Source organism: Buteo buteo, chromosome 9, assembly GCF_964188355.1.
Source record: "Buteo buteo chromosome 9, bButBut1.hap1.1, whole genome shotgun sequence".
NCBI classification, from domain to species: Eukaryota; Metazoa; Chordata; class Aves; order Accipitriformes; family Accipitridae; genus Buteo; species Buteo buteo.
The window spans coordinates 5,698,949-5,719,848 of NC_134179.1; the positions used below are offsets into that span (position 1 = coordinate 5,698,949).

General features: G+C 63.2%; 1 protein-coding gene across 3 annotated transcripts; it reads left to right on the forward strand.

The window, feature by feature from the left end:
* The first annotated feature begins 9,260 nt into the window (after positions 1-9,260).
* Positions 9,261-20,900, forward strand: MCAM (melanoma cell adhesion molecule). Of its 3 annotated transcripts, XM_075035064.1 has the most exons (15): positions 9,261-9,394; positions 14,290-14,417; positions 14,528-14,738; positions 14,847-14,917; positions 15,022-15,109; positions 15,298-15,477; positions 15,565-15,692; positions 15,857-16,019; positions 16,108-16,229; positions 16,536-16,674; positions 16,795-16,916; positions 17,016-17,151; positions 17,894-18,035; positions 18,469-18,586; positions 19,438-20,900. In XM_075035064.1, the coding sequence occupies exons 1-15, from the start codon at positions 9,328-9,330 to the stop codon at positions 19,465-19,467; spliced, it is 1,845 nt and encodes a 614-aa protein (XP_074891165.1). In that variant the 5' UTR covers positions 9,261-9,327; the 3' UTR covers positions 19,468-20,900. The 3 variants fall into 3 exon arrangements, with proteins under 3 accessions (XP_074891165.1, XP_074891167.1, XP_074891166.1); XM_075035066.1 differs by lacking the exon at positions 18,469-18,586; XM_075035065.1 differs by lacking the exons at positions 17,894-18,035; positions 18,469-18,586; positions 19,438-20,900 and adding an exon at positions 17,285-17,881.

Here is a 20,900-nt window from a genome sequence, read left to right on the forward strand (position 1 = left end):
TCTTCGCTCGGGCTGCCGCGCGACGCCGGCCCAATCGGCGGCGAGGGCCGCGCCTCTCCCCGCCGCCCATTGGGCGGTTCGGAGGACGCGGCGGGGGCGCGGCCGCTGGGGGCGTGACTGCTGATGGGTGGGGCACCTGCCGCTGGGGAGGTGCCCCGCCCACTACCGCGCATTTAAAGGGCCAGCGGCGCTCGTTTAACCGTGGCGGCGCCGCGGAGGCCAGGGCAGCCCGGGCCCGCTCCCAGCGGGGGGCGGCCGGGACACGGTACGAGAGCGGCCCCCTCGCCCTGGTTCCGAGCATTAGCGTGGGGGGGACCCACCGCCCACGGGGTCCCCGGGGCCACATCTGTGATGAGAGGGTGACAGCCTCAGCCTTGGCACGGGGAAGGTTGGCGCTTGCTAGCGGGGTCCCTGGGGCAGGAGTGTTTGGGACAGGGTCAGTTCAGGGCAGCACTGCTCTTAGCCCACCGAGCGGTTTCCTGCAGGATGTCCCAGAATAAACTCATGGCCGGGGCCTGGCCCGAGCTTACAGCCCCAGAGCAGCTCCTGCCAGCTCCTGGGCAGGGTGCGGGGCTGCCCGTGTCTCTGGCCTTCGCCCCGCTGTGCCCCAGGAGGTGGTCCAGCCCCGCCGCCCTGACGGTGATGACAAGCTCAGGAAAATCCAGCCCTGGAGCCCAAGGCTTTTTAAGGAAGGGGAGAGCGAGCGGAGCAGATGACCCATGGGAAAGACATCTGCAGCCCCGAGAGGCACTAGCCAGCGCGGGGCCAAGGAGGGAAGCACCGCACCCCTGGGCAGCAAGGGAGGAGCCCCAAGGGAGCAGGATGCTGGGGTCCCCTTCGTGCAGCTGCCTGCCCCTTCCCCTACATTTTCTCCCTGCAACACCCTGAGCCGGGGCAGGAGCTGGGGCTGGAGCCAGAACAGGGGGCACGTCCCGGCACACTCTGCGTGCACTGATGCTGCTTGGTGCCATCCAGCTCTTCTCGAGCTGCAGCACTGGCTGGGCTGACAGGATGGCAGTTCTGTGCGTGTCTGTCTGTCTGTCTGTCTGTCCCTGCCTGGGGTCTATCCTGCCGGCTGGCTCCCTGCTAGCCCCATCCCCTCCCTGCCTGGTCGGTTTTGGCTATGGGCTCCCTCGCAGCGGGTGCCTGGATCCCCCCCGGTGGCGTGTGCACCCATGCCCACGTGACAGAGACAGGATGCTTTCAGCATTTATGGTAATGTTTGGATTTCTCATTGCTTTGCCAAACAGGAGAAGGGAAAAAAGAGCCAAGCCAAGGGCTGGACATGCTCCACTCATTCCCTGCCTCCGGCCACGCACCTGCCTCCCCCTCCCTGCTCCTGGTGCCTGCCTGGGCCTCTGCCATGACCAGGGCACTGTGCCCCGGCAGGCTCCCCACTGCAGGGCTGGAGAGCTGTAGGCGCTGCAGGGTTTAGAGGTTGTGGCTCCATAGCAGGGCTTCTCCGTCATTGCTCCATGCTCTGGGAGGCGGAGGGGAGCCTGTGCCTGCTCTCCTCTGCTGTAGGGTGTCTGGCTCTGCAGCATCCAGACCGGCTGGAGAGAGGTACAGGGCTCAGGCACCCTGGTATGGGGTGAGGAGGGCTGCAGGGGGCTTGGGAGCACCCGGGAGATGGGTTCGGGTTGGAACACCGATTTGGCTGGAGCAGAGTAGAGCGGGACTCCTGGTGGAGGGGCTGTGAGGCTGTGGTGCAGGGACAGAAAATGCCTTCCGGGGGCACTGACAGGGTGCCTGGCAGCTGGGCTATGGCCAGGACCCCTCCTTGCGAGGAGAGTCCCTCCAGCTGTCCCTGCACTTGCTGGAGGTCTGGGCACGATGCCACTGCGCTCCCAGCTGTGCCGGGGGCAGCTGTCAGCAGCAGGACTGGATGGGCCCCTCTTGTGAGCCCTCTCCCCTCATCAGCCTCTCCGTGCTCATTAGGCACAGGGTAGACAGGGCTCTGCCATAAACCAGGCTGCGCTGGTGCTAACCGGGGCCACCACAGCCCACCCTGAGGGTGCAGGAGCCTGGGATGTGTGTGCACCCCTGCCTGCCTGCCCTGCAGGCAGCCCTGCCTACAGACCCAGGGCCGGCCAGGGGCTGTGCAGTGCACCGGCTGTGCTGGCACCGAGCCCGGCCGCGGGGCTGCTGCTGCATCATGCCTCTGAGCTGCCTTCCCGGTGCTGAGCTCACTGCAGCCGGGCAGCTAGCTGCCCCGCGTTTCGGGAAAACAGAGCAGCCAGAGGAAACCAGCCATAGGGCTGCCTCGGCCCTTGGAGCCGCTGTGTCCTTGTGGCTTTTAGCTGGAAGCAGAGGGAGGGAGGGAACAACCCCGGGGCTGGGTGTCACGGTGCTTGAGGAGCTCTCTGGAGCCCAACGTGCTTGGGGGGGGGATCAGGACCCTGTGCTCTGGGATCCAGGCTGTGTGGAGCCTGAGGCCAGGCTAGCAGCGCTAAGGGTGCCTTGCATCACACCCTGGGCATGTCCCAGCAGACTGGCTGGGAACAGGCTGCGGGTGGCAGTGGAATGGGAAAATTGAGGCAGACAAAGGGCTGGAAGCACAGCGTGTGGCCACGGAGTTGGGAGATGGTGCTGGACCAACACAGCTCCCTCCGGGCCTTCCTCTGCAGGGGGACATGCAGCTTCCCCAGCCCCAGCATCTTCCCCTGCCTCCCTAGGCTCTTGCTGCATGGGCATGTCCTGCCCTGCCGCTGCCCTCGGGCAGGAGGAGTGTTTCTGGGGTGCGGGTCCTGCTGGCATCACACCAGCACTCCCAGCACACTCACGGCTGGCCCGGGGAAGCTGGGACCATCCCCAGGGTGCCCTTGCCTGCAGACCCCCGGCAGCCCTGGTGCCAGGGAGAAGCCAGCCAGTCCGGTCCTCCTGGGTGCTGCCAGCAGCCTTACCTCGGGTCCCCTCAAGATGCCCTTGTCAAGGAATGGGCAGGTGCCCCAGCGTGGCAGCGCGTGCCTGCAGCCCCTATGCTTGCAGGCCAGGCTGGAACAAGAGCTTATTCCGGTGCATCCGCTCCAGGAAAGTCCCCTGTCTCCACTCGGGCTCAGCTCCAGGATGGCATGGCTTGCTCTTCCTTTGGCCTTTGCCTAACCTTGGAGGTGTAGGTGATGGTATCCCCCACCGCACGCATCCCTGCTGGCAGGGAACAACTGCCGGCATCCACCCTGTGTGCCACATGACCGGGGCTGCCAGGGAGAGCCTGTGAGAAGGCTTGGGAGCCGGAGGGCACCCATGTCCCCCAGTGTCCCTGGCAGTGGGCGCCTTCCCTGCCTTTGTTCGCCCTGCAGACTGGTGGAAGAGTGGGAGCACAAGGGCTGCCCGCAGTGTTTCTGGAGGTCTGTGTGGTTCCCCACGAACGGAGCTGGGATATCTCTCTTCTCCTGGAGCCCAGCCAGATGGCCCTGGGAAAAGCAAGTCCTCTTCCATGGGAAAGTCCTGCAAGGAGAAATCCCTGCTCAGCCTGGCCAGCCCCACATTTCCCCTGGGCCCTGGTGCTCTGGTGTGTCCCCGATGCTGTGGGGCCGAGCAGGGTGCAGGGCCAGTGGCGTGGGGAGGTAGCACGGGGACTGCACTCTGCTTGCTGCCTTCTCCCAGGCAGCCCTTGTCTGCTCTCACTCCTACTCCCTGTGCCCTCACAGCAGCAGGGAGCCTTCCCCAAAGCCCTCCAAAGGGATCCTCCGCAGCTCATGGGTGCGAGAGGGGCTCCCCAAAGCTGGGGCTGGCCTCACCACCTGCCTGGGACTAATCTCTCATTATGCTTTCTTGCAGTTGCTCCTAATGAGCTGTCCCCGGGAAGCCCCAAGACCTGCAGACAAAGCCGGGATGAAGACTTCACCACCTGGGGCCACAGGCAAGCGCTGGGGGTGATGCTGGGCCCCTGTGCTGGCTTCTCCTCCCTTCCTTGGCTGTGAGGAGCGTGCCACTCAGTGACACCGCAGCGAGCCAGGAAAGCTGGGTAGCATGGAGTGCAGGGTTGGGGCGTTCCTCCCGCCCGTTCCTCCAGGGACCCGTGGGACGAGAGCCATGGTGTTAGCAGAGGTGACAAATGAGCGCGGCCGGGACCCCCGCCTGCCTCCCTCTCGGCCCAGCAGCCCATGCCGCGGGGCAGCCCATGCCGCGGGGCTGCTGCACGGGTGCTGGCGGCAGCTGCTCCTCCCGGGCATCCTGCTGCGGGACCCCCACCGGCCGGGCGCATAATCCGCCCCATTGTGTGGGCGAGCGCCTGGCCCCGGCCCATCTGGCGCCAAGACAATGGGGCCTTTTTCCGGCTGGTGCTGGGGGGGGAGATGAACTCGGAAGTCTTCCGAAGGAAAAGGCTGGTTTATAAATAGTTGTCCCCGGGCTCCCAGCTTCCCCCTGCTGCCCCATCAGCCCCCATCCCGACCAGCCCCAGCCCCAGCGCCTGCCCTCGCACCGAGGCTGCACAGCACCGGGGCTGGGACACGTACATGAGCAGCCCAGCCCGGCTCCCTGCATGCGAGTGAGAGGGCAGTACGTGGCTGTTTGCACGCTGTCCCAGGGCTGCACCTGCTCTGGGTCGTGGGGAGCCTGTACCCCTGGGATGTCGAGTGACAGGCCAGCCCTGGGTGGAGGACTCCCTCCCCCTGCGCCTTGGCGGTGGCCGTCAGCTGGCTAAGGTTTCCCCAGGCATGCTAGCTCCCCCAGCTATCCTTGTCCGTCCACCCCACACACAGCGAGGGTCCGGCCCCCGGGGCAGGTCTCAAGGGGAGGGCCGCACGGCTCCACAGCCTTCCTCGCCACCCCCGAGCTGCTCCCTGCGGAGCGTGACCAAGCCCCTGTCCCTTGCACGCCACAAGCCAGCCCTCGCAGGGGAGCTGGAGCCCTGGGGCTTTTGGGTCCGTCCTCTGACAGCGGCATCATCACCGGGACAGATGCCCGTGCTTTGCATGACGTGGGGCTGGGTGACCCTCACCGGCTTGGCTTCTCTTTGGGGCTTTGCCACTGCTCTGGATCCACTGAGCACCCCGCCATTTCTGCACAGCTGCCCCGGGAGATCGTGCTCTTCTAGCACAGAAATCCAGATGTCACCTTCCTTCCCCCGTCCGCTCACATCCTTCCTTCTTCCACCCGCCCAGCCCCTCACCCGCCTCCCGCTCCTAAACAAAGGCCCCGTAGCCATGGTTAATAATCCCCACATAAAGGCTTTGCAGAAGAGGAGAGGAAGGAGAGGAGAGACACAAAGAAGCCGCTGGGAGCCCAGCCGAGGAAGGAGGGGTGGAAGAAGGCTTTTTCCTGAGCTGTACGAAGCATCCAAGAGGGCTCCCAGAGGTGGACAGAGATGGGGTGGACGTACCCCAAGGCAGCTTTGCCCTCATGGCACATCTGATACCCCACCCCTCGTGGTCTTCCACCCAGGGAATGGGGAGCCAGAGGTCAGACACCCCAGGCAGCTCCCTGTTCTTACCCCAGACTGCAATGCATTGCATGAGCTCTAAAGCACCCCAAAATGCCGCACCAGGGACCAGTGGGAAGGTGCCCTGGGGGGTTTCTGCCCAGAGGTAGTGAGCCTCAGCACTGCTGTGCCCCAGCGGCGGGGAAGCGGCTGGCCGTTCCCGGGTGGTGTGGGAAAGCACGGCCCTGGCCTGCATCCTGTCCCTTCCCCGGGGAACAGGGCCCCTCTCCGCCCTGACGGTGTTGTGTGAAGAGGTGCAGGCCTGGGCGGACGCGGCAGCCGTCTTCCGCCCTGCACGGCTGCCTTTCATCCACCCTGGAGCTGCGCAGGAAGCCAGCACCAGCCGACAGCTCATTGCTCACCGGCCCAGGCGGGGAGCGTGCTGGAAGACAGCTGGCACACAGGGCACCCCAGGTACCCCGCAGACCCCTCCTGAGCCACCTGGGCTGCTCTGGGCCCCATCGGCACGGTTGGGGGCTGCAGGGGCTGGGGAAGGCACAGGGTGCCCATCCCCACCTGGGGCATGCTGAGCAGCATGTCAGGGCGTGCACAGGCAGCAGAGCAGAGTGCTGCCTGCCGGCACGGCCCACGCTGGCGCCAGCTCCCTCCAGCAGCATCGGCAGGACCCAGCCGATCCCCAGGGGTCTCACTGGGAGAGCAGGGAAAGGTGGAAGGGGCTGAGATGTGTGCTGGGATGCAGCCTGTGCTCAGCCCCAGGCCCCATGCCTCCTCTGCACGCTGGCCATCGCTCCCCTCTGGCCGCGGAGAGCCAGGCTCGGTGGGAGCCAGAGAAAGGCAAATGCGATTACACGCTCTCAGATCGTGCCTGCAACGTGCGATGCTCGGATAACACCAGGGTAATCAGCCCTGCCCCGGGCAGGCTGTGCCCGCAAGCTGTCCTGCAGTCCCCGGGTTTCCAGCAGAGAGGAGCGGCTGTCCGGCAGCTCTGCCAGGGGCCGGCAAGCCCCACTGCTCCCTGGGGCAGAGCCACCTGCCTGGGCACAGCCTCTCACCTGAGACATGGCAGCAGGGTGGAAGGAGGAGAGCGCTGGGAGCCGTGGGGGCCCCGGACACTTCTATTCCTTCGGCTATCAGAGTGAGAGCGGCTCCGTGTCTCAGCTGGGGGGGGATGTGGGAGCCCTGACCTTCCCACCCTGGCTGTGTGCGTGGGACCAGGACACGGGAGCCTAATCCACACTGTTTGTTTGCATAGCAGTGAATGGGGGCCGAAGCCAAATCCATTAAGCAAGCAAATAAATAAGGCGGCGTGAGATAAGGCAGCAGAGAGGGAAGATGAAGGTGGCCAGCCCGCTGCGCTCCCCACACAGAGACCCCAAGCCCCCTGGGTGCCGCACACAGCACCGCGGGGCGATTTCACGCCAGCTGTGAGGGCAGCAGGGCCTTGCTTTCAAATCCTGCCCATCTTCCCCAGAACCATTAGTTCGGTAGGAGAAAAAAAAAGATTTTTTTTCAAAGTTAAACGGTCTGAAAAGTAGAACTGGAGGCACGGCCGCTGCAGTAGCAGCGGGAGGCTGTTTCAGGGTGGCATGCTCCCCGCCACAGCGGCTGGCTAGCCTGTTTTCTCCAGGGAGGGGCATTGCCCTTTCCAACTGCTGGGAATTTTCTGCGGAGGTTTTATTAGCAACATTTTGCTTTATTTTTAACACAGAATAAAAGTTAGCACCAGAACAAAATGCACCAGCAGTGTGTCATCTGGGTTCTCCCGCTTGTTTTTTTTGACTTGGTGGCTGCTTTCCCGCGGGAAAGTGGGACCCCTCGGGCCCTCTTCCCTTGCAGGGTGGCAATTGCAGGGCTTAAATCATGTTTTTTTTGTGCAAAATGGAACATCCCTTTGCCTCCTCTAAGGGGAGCAGAGCCTGAGGCTCCTCAAGTGTTGCATCCTGCCCTTTGGAGGGAAAGCGTGGTGAGGACGTTGTCAAGGGGTCCCCAAGGCCCGGGCACCCTCTCAGGGGTTGGCTGTTCCCACTGCAGACAGGGAGCTCCGGCCACCTTTGTCTGCAAGAGCATCCCACACTGCAGCCGTGGGGCTGGAAGGCAGCTTGCAAGCAGCCTGCACATGATGGCACAGCTCCCTTGCACTTGTTCCTTCCAGCAAACGCGGCGCCTGGGAGGAGGCCTCCCCTTCTGCACCGGCAATGCGAGGGCTACAAGCCTTATCACTCAGCATTGCCATTTTAAGCAGCCAATCTCACGGGGAAAAAATTTAATCATTTCTGGTGAATCATCAAGTCTATTTGGCTGGAAAAATGTTGGGGGGGGGTGGGGGTGGCAGGCCAGGCACGCAGACGAGGCAGGAGAAGGGCATGGGAAGGGCTGCTGCATGGCACCGGCAGGGGAGCGGGCCTGGGGCTGGGGGCCAGCACAGGATTGTTGGGGCTGGAGGGGCTGGCGGTACGGGAGGAGCTCGGGGATGCCTGAGAGGAATGCTGTGGCTCAGGAAAACCTGCAACCCCACCCCAGAGCGGCTCAGGGTGGTTGGAGAGATGCAGCCCATGCTGCCTGGGGCCTGGAGAGCAGCTCACGCTGCAGGAAAAGCAAGCGGAGGGGAGAAGAGAATATGCAAAGGTTCAGAGCCCCTGGGCCGAGAGCTGGAGGAGAGCGCTCTTGCTGCTCCTGGGAGACGCTGGGGCAGCCACGGGCCTGTCCTCAGGTGGGGTGAACGTGAGTCAGCGAGCTTCAGGAGTCCTCCAACACAGCCCCTCTGGCTCTGATTGACCCAGGGGGAAACTGAGGTGCAGAGCCAGGCTGCGACGGGGCAGGGCGCCGGACTCAGGTGTCCTGCATGGTTGGCTGTGGGCAACTCGCACCACCTGGGGAGGTTTGTTGTGCTCCCCCAGGCCTGTGCGGGGGCCTGCCTGGGGGCTGGGCTGTTTGGGCCGGGTGATTACCCCTGGATAATAGCAGCCTTGTGCAGCCCTGAGAGCCCCTCCGCCCCCGGGCCGGCGCCTGGCCGGCCACCGCAACTAACGGCTTTTCCACAGCCGCCCCTTTCAACAGCTGCGCGGGGGCTCGGGCCGCGGCTTGCTGTGCACCACAGAGCGGGGGGGGGGGGGACACACACACATGCCCTGGGGCCCCGCCTCGGGGACAGGGACGGGGCTTTGCAGAGAGCCTCCCCGCGGGGCTGGGGCCACCGCATGCGGGGAGACTGAGGCGGAGCAGGGCCCGGGGCGCAAACCCCGCGGACCTGGGTGACCTGCCTGGGACGGCACCACCTTCGCGCCCCTGCTGCTCCCTGAGGACCCCGCGGTCCCCTCCCCAGGTGCCTCTCAGAGCCCAGGCAATGACAAAGAGAGGTTTGGTCCCCTGATTTTTGAGCGCGCTTGTGTGGGTTCAAAGGCAACCCAGAAGCTGTGGCTGGGCTTTGGGGCGGTGCGGGGCTGAGCAGGGGAGCGGGTCAGAAAATCCTGCCCCAAAGCACCGCCAGCCGGATCCACTGACCCCTGGAAGTGGGATTCCCAGGGGCTGTCCCCCCTTCCCGGCATTCCCCAAGCCCCTGTGGAATCCGGCCCGACCTCTGCCCCCTCCGCTGGGTCTGCTAGCGATTCCCCCCCTCCGGCGCCCCGCAGTCTGCTCCGATCAGCCTGTGCAAGCCCGGGCAGGCAGGACCTGGCAGATTGCAGGTCGGCGAGCAAACCTGGAACGAGCCCCTCCAGCAAAGCTGGAAATGCCTGAAAACGGCCCGTGCCGGGGCGGCGTGTGCGTAGGCGGGGTGGGGGTGGGTGTTGGGGAGGTCGGGGGGCGGCCCGGCCGGCTGCCGCTGGGGGGTGATAAGCGGCCGCGGGCGGTGGGCAGGCCCCGCTCCTTCCTCCTCCTCCTCCTCCTCCTCCGCCTGACGTCAGCCCACGGTCCCGCTCAGTCGCGGGCGGCCAGCGGCGGGCATGGCTGGGGGGCGGCGGGCGGCCGGGCTCGCCCTGGGCTGGGGCTGCTGCCTCCTGCTCTGCTGCGGTGAGTAGCGCCGGGCCGGGCCCGGCCCGTCGGTGCCGGGGGGCGGGCGGGGTCCGCTGGTGCAAGCGCCTGCGGGACGGGACGCGGGGCTCCGCCGTCCCCTGGGCAGGGGATGCCCTTTCGCCCCGCGCTGCTGCCGGCTCCTCTCTCGCCGCTGCCCGGGAGGCGCCGGGCTGCAGCGGGCCACCGCTCCGGCAGCGGGGGGGGGGCGTGCCGTGCCGTGCCGTGCCGTGCCGTGCCGGGGTCTGCCGGCCTCTGCCCGCGGCCCGGCCCCTGCCCGGTCCCTTCGCGGCGCCGGGCTCTGCGCTCCGAGGGGGCGAGGGGCGGCAGCCGGCGGGGTCTTCCCTGCAGAGCCGCTCTGGGGCCAGGGCAGGCAGCCAGCAGAGCTGACGCCCTTCGGACGCTGCCTGGCTCGGGGCCAGGAATGCTGAAATTGTGGTGCCGGGGGAGCCTAGGTGGGAGCAGCCCTCTCGAGCCTCTGTCCTCGCCTGCACGTCCCCGGGGCTCCGCGACGGCGGCGAGGGGTGGGTCTGGGTGTGGGGCAGCCGGGAGTGCCCCATTCTGCTCTCAGGAGCCTTTTGCAGCCCCCCCCCTCCAAGGCGGGGGGGGGGTGAGGGCTAGCCTCCGCGTTCCCGGAGGCCAGGTAGGGTGGCGGGTGCAAGGCAGGCTCCTGGGGCCGTGCTCCGTGGGGCAGAGGCGAGGGCGTGAGGGGCAGGGTGCAGGGATGCCCGCACGTGTGTTCAGTGTGCAGCGGGGTGAACTGGTCGCGCTCTTAGGAAGCATCCACCCCTTTCCTTCTAAGGAGTTTTTTCCCCGAGCGCTGTGTTTCTCTTGGCTTTTTTCACGCTTTCTTTTTTTATCCTCTTTCCAGTCCATTTGTACCCTCGGGGAGGGGGGGGGGGGGGGGGGGCTGCGTTTCCTGCCCTGCCCTGCTCCCGGCAGCGTGCCCTCCCCTCGCCGGGGGCCAGGGAGCGGCCCCGGTGCGCCGGCTGCTCCCTGCCGCCTTCTCGCCTTGTCCCTGCCCAGCCGTGCTGTGGAGGTGGCCCCCGGCGCTGGGGAAGCTGATCTGGCCAAGGTGTTGGCTCCGCGGGAGAGCGGAGTGCCCGAGCCAAAGGCAGGCTGCTTCCACCCCCGGCCGGTGCTGGGATCCCCTTCTTCACAGCACATGTGCCGAGCGGCGAGTTTATTGGTTGGCGGCATTGGTGTGTTTGCAAGCCCAGCCACGGCGAAAGGCTTGATGCTTCCCAGAAGCGTGAGGGGCCACAGCCAAGCCGTTCCCAGGTGGAGCGGGGGGCTCGCCGTGCTGCTGGGGCAGGGGGCTGGGCCCGCGCTGGGGCCACAGGTGCCACGCTGGCCCCTCCTGCACTGCAGTCTCTGGCTGTTGGAGAGGTCTTCGTGGATGTCACCTGGCTGCAGGGCTGGGGTTGTGAGCCTTTCCTCTCCTGGTGCACGTGGCTGGGTCCTGACGGGGTGGCGGGGTTGGTTTGGGGGTGCAAGGTGCCGGTTCCCTGCTGCAGCAGAGCCTTGGCGCTCTCTCCATCCCCAGCACAGCAAGGGCTGTTGGGCACTGGCAGCGGTGGTCCTGCTTGCTGCAGGGCTGGGGCTCTGCACCCTGTTTCTCTTCTCTGTGAGGAAGAAGGGGTGCAGGTGATCCTGCTCCGTGGGAGCTGGGGCACCCCGGCTCGGGGGTCTGTGTGGGAAGGGTGGCCTTGCCAAGGCAGAGGAGGGCAGCGAGTGTGTGTGCTGGGAGCAGGCGGGATCTGGCTGCAGCTGGTTTCCCTGAGAGGGGAACAGAAGCCTGCGGAAACCTCTGGCATCCCACATGCGGCTCCAGACCCCTGTGGTACCCCTCCTCTCGCTGCTCTGTGCTGGGGGCTCAGTGCTGGGGGCTCTGCGCCGCCAACGCAGCCGCACTCCTTGCCGGCTCCCCACACACCTCAGCTCCGCAGGAGGCTGGCGGAGGGGCTGTGCTACTCTCCACCCCCTTCCCCGGCTCTAAAAGCAAATCTTTGTTCTTGTGGAGCTCTGGCTGGCGGCCGGCTGTCCGCCAGCCAGATGGAAAGGCACGGGGGCTCTCCTCCTTTCCCTGCTTGCTTGCTGCAGACGTTCTCTCCAGATCTCTAGGTCTCCCACTGGAGCTGTGCCAGGCGCTTGGGGTGCATAGTACAGGCTGGAGCTCAGCTCTGCAGCTGGGCTGCTCCACACGTGGCCGATGGGTGTCCAGCCCTGCCCAGGTTCCCCCACCGAACCGGGGTCTGCAGCTGTGCTGGGCGCAAGAGAGGATTGCCATGTCCCCGGAGCCTGCTACGCCAGGGTGCCTGTGCCCAGTGCCTCTCTAGCCTGCCCGCTCACCTGGCAGGCTGTGGGGTCTTGGAGCTGCAGGAGGAAGCTTTGTGTCCCCAGGGTTGTGGGGGGCCTTGTGCCCCCAGCTAGCTGCACTTGCAGTGTCGCTGGGTGCTCCTTCCAGCCTGAGGGAGGACTAATATCCAGCCTGCCCCAGAGGAGGTGGGGAGCAGTGAGCCCTTATTGCAGGCAGCGTGGGGGCTGCAGCATCCATGTCCACCTCCTCAAGGGCAGTGGATGGATGGGTGGGTGGGAGGGATGTGCGCCTCATGCCAGCCCCAGATGCCAGCCATTCTCCAGCTCTGAGCTCATGGTTTCTGCTGCTTAGCTGCCTGGATGAGGGCTCTCATGCCGAGGGGGTCAGCGGGGCGGGCCAGCAGCTCTCCGTCTCCCAGGGGCTGGCTCTGCCTGGGGCCCATGCTGAAGGTCTAAAAGTGTTGGGGAGGGCAAAGCCTGGCTTGGTTGCCTGCAGCCGAGAAGTGTCAGGGCTCAGGAGAGGGTGCAGGGGGGCAGCTGGGGTGCACCCCAGCCCCAGGCTTGCCCAAGTCTGCAGGTGCTCAGCTGCACCAGGCAGCCAAGTCGTGGCCGTGCAGGTGGGCAGGTGCCTCCGGTGCAAAGTAGTCTGTTCCTGTGTGTGCTCCGTCCAGTTTCCTGACCCCAGTGCATGCTTATCTCTGGGGCTTTCGCCTGTTTTTCTAGCACCTCCTTTCCTGTGCAGCGCTTTGCTCATCCACCTTTGCTTAGTGCCAACTGTGCTGTGCCGCTGGGATGGGTGAGGACCAAAAGCTGGCTGTTGGGGTGCCCTGAGGTGGCTAGTCTTGTGAGCCAGGGCTTTTGCTGTGGCACAAGGGCTCCTGACTGCATGTTGAGGCTCTGCCACTATGTACCCACTCCAGACAAAGAGTATTTTGTGGGCACAGCATTGCCCTTTGAAGTTGCCTCATTTGTGAGGCTCTGCGACTGTTACCAAGCACTACTATCAAGGGAGCTGTTGACACAGCTGGCTTCCTCCAGCCTCTTGTCCCCAGCTCCCATACCTGGGCTGGGCCGTGGGTGCCTAGCTGGCTGGCCCTGTTGCTGGGGGACAGACCGCTGTCCCCTCCTGCAGGGCTGCCTGCCAGCCCAGGGGATGCAGACCCCCCCTGCTTTGGCACCTGCAGGGCTGGCGGCGATGGCACTCCCAGGCGATGGCACTCCCAGCGTTGCTGTGACACAGCCCTTGTCTCTGCCATGCCTGGCTGGGGCTGTTCTGCCCCCCCAGCCCCTTGGGAAGCTGCTCTGTTCCCTGTCCTGGATCAATAGCCATTACCTCCCCATGCTACTCTGGAGCGTGGCCAGGAGCTCCATTACTGCTGCAGGCGAGCGGGCAGCTGGGCTGGGAGGGAAGGTGGGGTGCCGGGGTGGACAGGCTCCGCTCAGCGGGGATGCGGATCCTTGGTGCCACCCATGCTATGGGCAGGCAGTGCTGGGCTCGCTTTATGGGCAGGGAGCAGAGAGGAGCTTGCCTTGGGTATGCTGCAGGGGTGGATGCTCTGACTGCTGGGTTCTGGGTTGCTGTCCAGGTGGCAGGGTCAGAGTTTGGAGAGGGACCTGGGAGTCCCAGCTGCACCATGGCCATGGTGGTCAGGGGCATGCTGCCTCCCCAAAGGGCTCTGTTGCCTTGAAGGGAGCAGCAGGCAGCTGCAGCTGGCTGGGGCACCCCTCCTGAGCTGCTGCCCTGTGTGCCCCATCCCACTGCGGAGGAACACAGCGCCTCATTCATGTCCCAGCTCCCGGAGCCGCTGCAGGGGCCACACAGGCTGACGTCAGGGCTCTTGTCCCGGGCCACGGGAAGGTGCAGCCTTTGTGCTGCCAGCTTCAGTCTCCAGCACCCAGTCCCTTCCCCTGCTAACCTCCTGACACATCCTTGCCTGGCCCTTGGGGCCAGTAAGGTGTGGTAGGTGCTGGTCTGGGATGCTGGCTTGGACTGGAGGTGTGGATATGTGCTCCGGACTGTGAGGGGGATCAGCGCTACCCCGGGCTCAGATTAAGGCAGCCAGCAAGGCGATCTGTTTGCTTGTGGGCTGTGGAGGCACAGCCTCTTCACTTACCCATCCGCGGGCAGGGTGCAGCTGCTCCCCACCTCGGTGGTGTGCAGAGGGATTTGGGGGCTCACAGGCCCTGCTGCTCATTTCAGTAAGGCTGGGATGCCGTGGGGAGGGCAGGTCTGGTGGGGACTGCAATAGCAGTGGGGTGGGTGGTTGTCTGCCGGTGTCCTGGGGAGACTGGTGGTGTGAGCACGGCTTGCCTCTCTGGGAACGGGGTTGGTGGCCTGAGCCCACGGGCTCTCTGTGGATGCAGAAGGCAGTGTGGTGGCGGGAGCGGGGCTGTGCTCCTGGCTGGCAGTCCCACTGGGCTGGAACGTGGTGCCTGGGGGATGCCGGCACGGGACACAGCTCTGCCCCGTGCCCTTTGGGGGATGGAGGGGGGACAGGCCTGGGCTCAGCTCTCTCGCTGGCTCAGACATGGGGGCTTCTCGGTGCTTCCCGCCTCTGATGGGCTCTGTCCCACAGCTGCAGCCAGCAAGCTGGAAGTCTCCATGCCAGCAGTGGTTGAAGTGGAGAGCGGGGGCACAGCCAGGATCGAGTGCAACTTCTACATCCCTGGAAATGGTTCCTACACCTACATTAACTGGTCTTATGTGAGTGCTGGCCTGGGAGAGGAGTGGTGGGTGGTGGACTGGAGTGGCAGCTAGCCTGGGGCTTTCTCCCGGGCTCCCCATGAGCCCGGCCTCGACCCTTTGCCTTGCAGATCGACCGCAACAACCGGGTGAGGCTGTGCCGCATCACAGGCAGCGAGATTCTGGAGGAGAACGTGGACTACAAGGGGCGGCTGTCGGTGGGGGAGGACAACGCCCTCTCCATCAGCAGGGTGACGATGCAGGACGCCAGGACCTTTGTGTGCCAGGTCGGGGCGGGCAGCCACGGTGTGGGCGAGAACCGCACTGAGCTCCATGTCTACAGTGAGTGATGGGGCAGGAGGGCACCACGGCTGTGCATCCGCTCTGCGGGTCCAGCGGGGGATCCCATCCCATCCCTCCTAATATGTGTGGGGTGGCTTCTCTTTCCAGAGGTCCCCGAGGCCCCTGAGATTGTGCCCAACCCGGCAGGCATCTCTGTGCAGAGCAGTGACATCCCACAGGTGAGGAGAGACTCCACACAGTGGGGGGGGAGGCTCCCAGCTGTGCCGGGCTCCCCTCTTCCCAACGGGGCACCCTGTGCTCAAGGGTCTCTCTGCTGCCACAGATTGCCCACTGCGTGAGCAAGAACGGCTTCCCACCCCCCAACATCACGTGGCACAAGAATGGGGAGCAGCTGCAGCCGGAGGAGAAGAGTGAGTTGGATGGGGATGGGGATGGGGAACCGCACCTGGCTGCTCGGGAGAGGAGCCAGGGCACTCGTGCTACCCAGGGCCTCGTCGGCTGGGGACTGGCAGCCTGTGGCAGCCCAAAGGAGCTGTGTCCTCCCAAGGGAGCCCTCCTCTTTCCCGCGGGCTGGGAACAGCAGCTGTGTCCCCTGTAGTGGTGAAGATCCCGGCCACGCTGACCCGCGAGTCGAGCGGGCTGTACACGGTGAGCAGCACCCTCTTTGCCCACGTCACCCGGGAGGACCGCAATTCCCTCTACCACTGTACTGTGCACTATTGGCTGTGGGGACAGAGGCATGCTGTGGAGTCGCGGCGAGTCAACGTCACTGTCTTCTGTGAGTCGGGGGCTGGGGGCTGTGCCTGCCGCCCAGTGCTCCGTGGCGGGGCTCCGCACTGACCCTTCCCGCTCCCTCCTCCCCCAGACCCTGCAGAGCACGTGAAGCTGCAGGTCATGCCGTCCTCGGCGCTGGTGAAGGAAGGGGATGACGTGAAGCTGGTCTGCGAGGCTGATGGGAACCCAGCACCGGTCTTCAGCTTCTATAAAAGAGGGGTGAGGCCAGAGGGGACCTGGGCACCTTTCCCTTGGCAGACATCTCGTGTCCTGGCCTGTTCCTTGTCCTTTGCCTGGAGGGCCCTGAGGAGTGGGGTGCAGATGCTGGGATGGAGGGTGCCTGTGTGGGACTAAGGGCTCTGCTTTTTCCCCACTGCCTGCAGCTGGAGGACAGCTGGCAGGACCTGTCATCGCTGGCAGACACCAACAGTGGCGTGCTGAACCTGCATGATGTGAAAAAGAGCAGCAGCGGCCTATACAGATGCCAGACCCTGGACTTGGATGATATGAGACAGCTAGAGAAGGATGTGGAGCTTGTTGTGAACTGTAAGGCGGGGAGACGGGCCCTGCGGACCTTGTGGTGAGTGCCTCGTCCCTCCTGCTCATCCTGCCCTGGTCTCCATCCCTCTTCTAGACATTGAAGGGGTCCATGTGAAGATGGAGCCGTCTTCACCCCTTCAGGAAGGGGATAGTGTGAGGCTGAGCTGTGATGCCCACAGCCCTGTGGCCCTGGACTACCAGTGGAGGGATGAGAAGGTGAGCAGGCATTCAGGTACTGTCGCGCTCACGCTCAGTGAGCCTGGGCTTTGCAGCAAACTGAGCAGAGCCGGGAGCTTGCTCTGTCTTTCCTGAGAGGGGACGGGGGTAGGATTCCCCCTTCCACGGGCCTGTATTGTCCATCTCTACCTCTTCACCTGTTCAGTACCGCAGGGAGGTCCTGTGCTTGCTGTGCATAGGAGGGAGGGCTTGAGCCCCTTTGGGACAGCTGCAGAGCCTGGGGAGCTGGGCGCAGAAGGGCCTGGTGCTTGGGGCTTATTGCTGGGGGGTATCCCTTCCCAACAGGGCAGGAAGGTTGGAGAAGGGAACCAGCTCTTCCTGAGCAACCTCACCTTCGAAACCTCCAGCAACTTCAGCTGCAAGGTGATGGCACCAAGCGTGCCGGGGCTGGAGCAGAGCAAGCAGGTGGCTGTGGCTGTTCAGGGTAAGAACTGGCGTGTGTGTGGACGTGCTGCCCTGCCAGAGTGATGAGGCCTGTCCTGCCCAGCATCGGCCCTGATCCCCTTCCCGAGAGCCACAGGTCCTTGATGTGCCCTCCCCACAGGGAAGCCGCGGATTGTCGCCATCAGCTCCCCGCTGTACGTGCGGCAGGACGAGGTGGTGAACCTGACCTGCAAGGCCATTGCTTTCCCCAGGCCTTCTGTCCACTGGAATGTCAACGGGACGGTGAGAGCTGGGGAGGGTGCTGGGCCCAGGCCGTGGTCTCTCAGAAGGGCTGTGCATTGCCTCGGGCACTGAATCCCTTGCTGCCTCCCTGCCTTGCAGGCTCATGAATACATTGAAAATCAGCACATCGCCAGCAACCTGACGGTGCGTGTGAACCATGACCTGCTGCGGGCGGGAGCCATGTGCAGGGTCTCCAACGCGCTGGGTATCAGTGAGAAGCACATCCAGCTACTGGGTGAGTCTCGGGCACTGCCCTCTGCCCTGGGAACCCAGAGAAGTATTAGTCCCCCTCGCACAGGCGCTGTGTGTGCCGTGCTGCTGTGGCGTGGCTGAGCTCTGTCTCTTTCCCTCCCTTCCCGCTCTGCCAGTGGAGTCCATCAGAAAAGGTAAGTCTTTGCACCATGGTGGGTGCGTGCATCCATCAGCCCAGGGTCTGGTGGGAGCATGCCACCAATGGGAGTTACGCTCACTTCTGGCCTGGGGAGGGAGCCTTGGCTGCTGGCTCTTGCACTGCATCTCTTACTGCTCCCCTCTCCCTGCCAAGCTGCAGGGGCCAAGCTGCGGCTCTGTCTCCACCTATTTCTGCAGCAATGTGAAAGCTGCCCGCTTGTCCTCAGCCTGTGGCCTAGTAAGGCCATCAAGGGCAGCTTCCTGAAGCTCAGGACTGCTGGGCAAGGAAGCAAAGGGGTGGCCTGATGTCTTTCAGGAAACCCTGGAAGCCATCTTCCTATGGTGCTCAGGGGCATGGCAGCCGGGAGCAGAATGCAAAGTTTATTCATACAGAAACTGCCCTAACGGAGCGTTTTTTGTACTGACATCTGCATCCTGCAGGGGACTGGAGAAGCACTGGGAATTGGAGTCCCCCTGGCGCTTTCTTGGGGGAAGGGGTACTTTCCTTGCCCCCAGGGGGGTGCAGTAATGCAGAAGTTGGAGAGCATCAGGGTGGAACAGGCATTAACTTCTTCCATTGTGTTTAGATCAAAAGACACCAGAGAGCAAAGGGGTGATCATTGTGGCGATCATCATCTGCATCCTCGTGGTGGCTGTGCTGGGGTCTGTCATCTACTTCCTCCACAAGAAAGGCAAGATCCCATGTGGCCGTGCTGGGAAACAGGACATGTAAGCACTGCCGCCCGCCCTCCCAGGGAGCCCTTGGGGCCAGAGGTGCTTGCCGTCACTCATGCTTCCCATCTCATTGCACCAGCCGCTCCCTGCCCAACATGGAGGGAGGCAATAGTGCAGCCTCAGGGGGCACTGTGCTGGGGTCTCAGCAGTGCTTCCAGCTTCCCACAGCCTGGGGTCTGCACTGCTAACCCTGTCCATGCAGCGAGGCGATGAGGAGGACAGCAGAGTGGTAGAGCAGCCAAGGGACCCCTACCCAGGGAGGGGCTGGGCAGCCCAAAGCTTTCACTGAGCCAGAGCCTCTCTCACCCCTGGCCCCGCTCCAGAGCATCCCCTGAGATGGAGCCCCAGGGCTTGGCCTCATTCATCCGGCCACGTGCCCTCTTTGGTATCGCAAACATGTCTCAAAATTGTCACCTCCCTCCCCTAGCACAAAGCCAGAGGCACGTAAAGACAAGATTGTAGTTGAAGTTAAGTCAGATAAACTTTCCGAAGAGGCGGGGCTCCTGCAGGGTGCCAACGGCGAGAAGAGACCTGCCGCTGACCAGGTAGGACAGAGCGTCGTGCACTGCCATTCCCCAGAGAAGGGCCGCTCCCGGGGCTGGGAGCGGAGGTGAGGAACGTAGGGGGGTGCATCAAGGTAATGCTTTTCTCCTCTCCGCAAGCTCCTCTCCCAGCACTCCACACCCTGCATGGGCGTCCATCATCCACCATCAGCGCTCAAGGGGGGCCGTGGGAAAGAGGGGAGGTGACAAAGCCGTGGCTCTCTGCTCCACGGGTGTAGGAGCAGTCCTCCCCTGCGCACATGCAGCTCTGCTCCGTGCCAGCCCCTGGCCCAGCCTGCTTGGCTCTGCCTCCTTCTGTGCTCCCTGGAGCAGGAGCCGGGCTCCCTGGGGGTTCTGGGAGAAGGAACTATGTAAACATCTCTGGCCAGGAGTCAGAGCGGAGGCTGTAGGAATGGGCCCTGCTCTGGCATCTCTGAGCCAAAGCTCTCAGTGCAGGATGAGATGAGTCTCCTGGGCCGTGTGCTTCTCTCTCACCTGGGGTTATAAAACCTGTAGGCTCGAGCAAGTATTCACAATATTGGTGCTGGACTGTCACTGTACTAAGGCAGGGCTTGTGTGTCTTGCGGAGCCATAGGATGCAGCACCTGAACACATTGCAGTTTTATTTGCCTTAGGCCAAGAGATAACCCTACCCTAGTCCTGCTGCCCTTGCAGCTTGCACTCAACCCTTGCCCTGGCTGGATGCTCAGCCACTGCAGGGTGGCCTGGGCCAGTGGCTCTCCCCCATCACATTGCTGTCTGTCACACAGACACCTGAAGTGGAGGACCTGGTTTTATGTTCACTTCTAACTATACTTTTTTTCCCCCCTCCTTTCTGTTTTGGTGGACTGAAGAGCGAGAAATACATCGATCTGAGAAACTAGAGAGGGAATCTACTAAGTGCTTTCTTCCTTCAAACCTTTCCTGCTCTTGGATTGCCTTGTCCCACCCCTGCTCCAGTACCTGGGGAGCACGGCCAGAGACGATTACTGCATCGCAGTGCTGAGCCCCAACATGCGGAGGACACCCCCTGACTCACCTGTCCGTTACCTCAACCGTGGGCTTGCAGGTTGTTGACTTAGCAGCAGCAAAGCTGGACTTGCTTACTACTACAGAGAAGCCAACAGCAATATTAGAAAGAAATATCCCATTAAGCTACCTGGTGGAAGGCTTTGAGGCTTTTTCAGGAGATTGTCCTGTATGTGTGTGGGAAGGTTTTGATGTGTTTTACCCTAAACTTGCTCAGAAAAGCTGGTGAAATGTTACTTTTACTTTTGGGATGTCCCAGGCACCTTAGATATAGTGGTGTGCAGGTTAGACGAGCGAAGAATGGAAGTGGTGTGTTAGAGCAGTGTTTGCCAGCTGCTGGGGAGGTGTTAGTGCTTTGCTTTTTCTTTGAACTGTTTCTTGTCTCGTTGGTTTAGCCCAGCAGGTCCTGGTGGTGCTGTGCAGGTAGGGAGCTCCATGATGGGTAGCTGTGATCCTACTGGAGGCGAGTACCTGGCAGAGCAAGAACAGGGGCACCCATCTCTCAGGCATATGACGGACCAAGGGCTTAGGTTCTCTGGTTTGTAGCGTAGCCTTGCTGATGTGAGGGGGAGGCTTTCCCTCTCCCCGCTCCCCAGGGAATTGGATTGCTTTTGGGGGGGCTGCACAGCTGCTGGCAACAGCTGGTCCCGAAGCTTCCCCCAAATGTAAAACTAAGGAGTATTAGGCCAGGGCCAGTTGGTGATGTCTCAGGGTTTTTTTTTGTGCTGAACAATTACCAGCCCCAGGTAAAACTGATTTACTGCTGTGCTTTGGTGGCACCCCTGGCCCTACAGCCATGCTGGTGCTACAGCAGGTGAGTGGTGGAGAGGGAAGATGGCCAAGCAGCCTGCCTTTAGCTTCTGCTGCTGTGGCCTGTCCCAGCCCTCCGCTGGCAAATGTGGTTTGCTCTCTTGCCTTTTCCTAGAGAGATCAGCCCCCTGCAGCCTCTCTTTTCGCCAAAGTCACTACTCTCAGTGCTATGCTGTCCACAAGCCTATGTCCCCCCAGCCCTTGGGCATGGGGCTGAGGCTAACCCCAGGTGACAGGAGAGGTGTCCCCTCACGCACCCCCAGCATCCTCTGCTGGTAGCAGGGAGCTGTGCAGCAGCCCGGCGGCCAGTGCCTAACAAGCAGTGAGCTATACTCATGAGCTACAAGTGTTGTCGAAGCAAAAGCTTTCGTTTATATATATTTTTGTTGGATTGTGTGTAAATTTCCAGAAGTTTTGTCTGATACTCGCAAGGTTTTTTTTTATATATGTGAAAATAAAGTACAATGTTCAAAGCCTG

Bases quoted from the DNA above. Each gene is read 5' to 3' on its own strand.
- MCAM (XM_075035064.1), top strand. From the start codon at position 9,328: ATGGCTGGGGGGCGGCGGGCGGCCGGGCTCGCCCTGGGCTGGGGCTGC. The intron at 9,395-14,289 runs GTGAGTAGCGCC...TCTGTCCCACAG, and splicing joins CTGCCTCCTGCTCTGCTGCG to CTGCAGCCAGCAAGCTGGAA. The intron at 15,693-15,856 runs GTGAGGCCAGAG...CACTGCCTGCAG, and splicing joins TCAGCTTCTATAAAAGAGGG to CTGGAGGACAGCTGGCAGGA.